The 4,703-nt window shown below is 48.6% G+C and overlaps 1 protein-coding gene across 1 annotated transcript; it reads right to left on the bottom strand.

Annotated features, from left to right (window-relative positions):
• Nucleotides 1-2,462: 2,462 nt before the first annotated feature.
• LOC103257639 (DNA-binding protein Ikaros) lies at nt 2,463-3,270 on the bottom strand (the record flags this gene model as incomplete). Its single annotated transcript, XM_008055336.1, is given in 2 exon segments — nt 2,463-2,946; nt 2,948-3,270. Coding segments are annotated over 2 exon segments (807 nt in total), but the record flags the coding sequence as incomplete, so codon positions are not given.
• Between the last annotated feature and the right edge of the window lie 1,433 nt (nt 3,271-4,703).

Here is a 4,703-nt window from a genome sequence, read left to right as displayed (position 1 = left end):
CCTCTTGGAAAAATAACTCTCTTCAGCCAGTTGACTCTGGGATAGATGGAAAAGAACAGGGCAGGTGAAAATCTAAGAAAGCTCTCAGTTTGAGATTACTAATCTGGGTAAGGTTTGTCTTTCTCTGCAGGCGCATATTGAATGAAAGCTGTCTGCAGCCCTAGCTTTCCTCTTTCTTCCTTCAACTCAGTGCCCCGGTGTGGCAAAGTCTAAGTGATCATGATTTTGCTTACTCCAGTTTCAAAATGCCACACTATTCTATAAACAATCATGACTCCATCCCTTCAACAAAACTCAAACGCCCACAAGGATATATATTTCTGAAGACTGAAGGGAGATAATTCATTTATAAAATTTATAATGATTCCAAAGAGCACAAGTCAGGCCTGATACTGCTGACTGAGAAAATTCTTCAAGTGCTTTTATTTTTGGAAGGCTCCCCAGACCTTTGATTGGTTTAGAATTCATTTAGATCAGTGGTTCTCAACCCTGAGGGAGGTGTAAATTTCTCCCTCAGGGGACATTTGGCGACATCTGGAGACATTTTTGGTTGTCAATTGGGGGTGCTACTGGCATCTCTTGAGGATGGGAGTGCTGCTAAATACCCCACAATATAAGGCAGAGTCCTCTCCCAATAATTTTTCAGCCTCAAATATCAATAGTGCTAACACTAAGAACCCTTTGCTCAGGTGAAATGCTGAGACACTTATGTACAATTTCCCTGTTTCCTCATGTTCACCTTGGGACAGTTTTTGTCAAAGAAGATATGCTAAGTATTTGAAATTATATATGCTTCTCTGCTTAGGTGGTTGAAAGTAATGATCTGAATGATGGGAGTAATCTTGAAATAAACTCCTCCTGGTGGAGATTAGAATCCCCACACACTTTACCTGGGTTTCAGTGTATCTGTGTTGTTGGACAGGCAGGGTTCTCACTCCCAGTGCCGCCTACCTTTTCTGGGATTTCTGGTGGACATTACTCCCTGGAGGTCTGGATCAATCACTCGACTGCCCTGTGCACTCCAAAATATCCTACAGCAATAAAGGGTGAAGAGCCATCTGTCCTGTTTATGTGCGGACACACACCTTGCTTTGTCTTTATGGTAAAGGGTTTCAGCAGGTTAAAAGTTTAGTTTCAAACAGGTGAGTCCCATGTGTTAGCAACAGAGATGCTAGGTTTCACAAATTTCACTGAGTTGAAAATTCATGGTAATTCTAAGTCATTATTTTATAGGGTTTAAAACAAGAATAATATACAGTAAGGGGAGGAAAGAAATTTATCAATGCCAAGAAACCAGGCCTGTAGCTACAAACATGTACATAATTAAAGTGAGGGCTAGGATTGGACTTCTTCAGAAACACAGGTTTCAGATCTTAGGTAGAACCAGTCAGTAAAGGAACAGATAACCAGATAAATGAGTGTGGACTTCGATTTTTGAGGAATTTTGCTGTCTTGGGGGTTCAAAATGAATTAAGTCTTAAATTTTGGAACTGGTGCTTAAAATGTAGTGACAGACTTTTTGGGCTATTAAACGCATGAGGATGAAAAAGCCGAGGACAAGTCTCTCCAGATATGCCCACAGGAAGACTAAGCCCAATTGACAACAAGCCTCAGGTCCCTGGGCCTCACAGAGGCCCAGGAATCCAGGAGTCCAGAGGGCTCCCTAGCCCCTCCTCCTCCCCATGGCCAACCCAATAGACTTTTCCCAACTATTCATTTTACTATGCAGAATGTGACTTAGCATTCTTTCAAGAAGTGAAGCCTTCTAGCTCTAGATCTATGTAAGCCCGAGGCTGTGGCTGGGCAGAGGCTGCTGGCTCTTCCCTGTGGGCATCTCCCAGGTGGCCATGCCCTGTCCTGAGTGCTCACCTACAGGGCCACACTTCCGCGGTGCTCACTGCTTCTGGGGTCTTAGAAAAGACACCTGGTACACAAACCCTGCCAAAGCCAGTGCCAGGCCAACTCTCTCCTTCCCAGGTGTGGCCCGTTTTATACCATTCTCTCTGAAAACGGATGTGAAAGATGTGGAGAAAGGAATTCTAGGAAGCGACAGGTGAGAGGATCGCAGCTAGCAGTCTAGGGAAACTTAGAAAAGACAGCTGGTGCACAAACCCTGTCAAAGCCAGTGCCGGGCCAGCTCGTTCCTGTCCAGGACTGGCCCGTTTTACCCAATTCTCTCTAACAATGGACGCGAGATACCCGGAGAAGGGGATTCTAGGAAGCCACAGGAGAGGCGATCTCAGCTAGCAGTCCAGGGAAACGTCTAGGAAGACGGAGTTCTGGGTCTCCCAATGTAGGCCTGCCGGGCGCAAGAAAAGTCTCCTTGTTTTCAAAAGCAAATCGAGCCCCACCCCTAACCCACCTCCAAAACCAGCCAACCCCCCAGAGCCCAGAGCACAGCGCCATCCATCCAGGCCCGCGCCCTGCAGGAGTCCAGGTGCCGTCCGAACCGGCGTGCGGCTCTAGCTCAGGTGCAAGCGGTGCTCGCTCTCGCCCGGTGTCATGTGCGAGAACTCTTAGCAGTCCTGGCTGTGGTTGCCACTGCACTCAAACGGGTTGTGGAAGCCGTGGCAGCCCATGTGGATGGTGTACATGACGTGATCCAGGAAGAGCAGCCGGCAGTGTTTGCACTTGTACATGTTCAGGGGCTCGCCACTGGCGCTGAGCACGTGTAAGGCATCCGGGGCGCCCTCCAAGGCTACGTGCAGCAACTCCTAGGTGCGCAGCTCCTCCAGCAGGGCCAGCCCGTTGCGCGCGTGCGGGGCCAGGTGGTTGGTCAGGTAGACCAGGCTGCCGCGCTGCTCCTCGGTGTTGCTCTCGGTGTCTGTGGAGTCCGGGCAGTTGATGCTCGGGGACGCCTCCCGCTCCGAGGGCACCGGCTTGGCCTTGGAGAGTAGTAGCAGGTTCTCCACGGCGCTGTCCTGCACCGCGTGGTTGGAGCGCGACCTCGGCGAGTGGCTTGTGCAGCGGGTACATGGGGCCCAGCACCAGGACCCTCTCAGCGGCGCCCGGGGGCGTCTGCAACAGCGGGCGCAGCGGCTCAGTACCCAGGTAGTTGATGGCGTTGTTGATGGCCTGGTCCATCACATGGGACTTCTTCAGCTGGCTCTCCTTCTCATAGCCGGCACCGCCGTCGAAGGGCATGTTGGACAGGCAATTGTCCCCTGTGGGAGGCAGGTGATAGTGAGCGGGCCGGCCAGGGTGGGCGCGGTCGCGAGGGCGCAGAGCCACCACGGTGGGGTAGTGTGGGGAGGGGAGGGGGACCACCGCCTGCGGGGCCCCAGCCCAAAGCTACATACTGGGATGGGGGCGAAGGGACCTCCGCTTGTGGGGCCCCAGCTCAAAACCACACCGCGGAGGGGACGAGGGGACCTCTGCTTGCGGGGCCCAGCTCAAATCTACACCCAGGGAGAGGAGCAAAGGGACCTCTGCACGCACACCCACCGCTCCCGGCCGCGAGGGCAAAGGCCAGTCCACCTCTGCTGGGTGCCAGGCCAGGAGCCAACTCCTTGCAGACACTTAGATCTGGCTGGATAAACGGACATGCAAATAATGAAGCCAAGGTTGCCCACGTCAGTTTCAGCGGCGCACATTTAAACATCAAAAGCGATGCTTGCGCCTTTTATTACAAAAGGGTGGTATGATTAAACACTATTATATTTAATTGTATTATTTATTCAATTGTATTCTATTTCTTTGAATATTTTAAATGACATATTTTCAATAGCGTGTGCTAATTTGCAACTAATCTAGCACACATTTAATTAAAATACACAAAAACTACATTATTCACAATACACAATATGTTTATTTAAAATAGTATTCTGTGATATATTAAACTCATACTTTTAATCCAGGATAAAATTTAATCAAAATATATGATTGCCTATTACTTATTATAAAGCGATAAGTTTCTTATAAATAACACAAAGGCCAATCGGCCCTCTATCTTAGAATGTGAGTCAAAAGGACACTCAAGACTCAGAAATGAGTTTCTGTTGTTGGCAGGACTGAAACAGTACTCAGCAGAAATGTGGTGGAAAGTGGGAAGCAAACCATGGAAGTTGGAGGAAACTGGTTTGCTGTTTACGTATTATATTAAAAAGTATGGAGGATACTTGATATACAAGGAACCAGTAGTTCCTTAAGACCCAGCAGTGATGGGGCCCTGGCCTCAAAAAGCTTATGATCTGGTGTTATCTGCGTGGAGGAGGAGATGAGATCATTTCCCTGGTAACGGTGACATCTGGGTCTAGATTTGGCTCTTTGAAATTAGCTTTGGGGCCAGGCGCAATGGCTAACGCCTGTAATTCCAGCCTTTGGAAGGCTGAGGCAGGAGGATTTTAGGAGCTCAGGAGTTTGAGATCAGCCTAGGCAACATAGTGAGATCTCATCTCTCTACTAAAAATAAAAAAAAGTCCCAGCTACTCAGGAGGCTGAGGTGGAAGGATCACCTGAGCCCAGGAGGTGGAGGCTACAGTGAGCAGTGATCATATCACTGCACTCTAGCCTGAGTGACAGAATGAGATGCCAACACACACAAAAAAGAAGAAATTAACTTTGGAATAAACATTTCAATAAAATAGGTTCTCTGGAAGATACACCTTCTCAATATATTAGTCACAAGTTCAGTAAAAAGTCATGGTATAATTAGCCAATTCATTAACTACAAAGTAACTCTGTACCCTATGGGCAGGCTACTG

The sequence above is a fragment of the Carlito syrichta genome, unplaced genomic scaffold, assembly GCF_000164805.1.
Source record: "Carlito syrichta isolate Samal-C Ts95f unplaced genomic scaffold, Tarsius_syrichta-2.0.1 Scaffold81489, whole genome shotgun sequence".
In the NCBI taxonomy this organism is placed as follows: Eukaryota; Metazoa; Chordata; class Mammalia; order Primates; family Tarsiidae; genus Carlito; species Carlito syrichta.
Note: the sequence above shows the minus strand (reverse complement) of the source record. Positions and strands in the feature narration are given on the sequence as shown.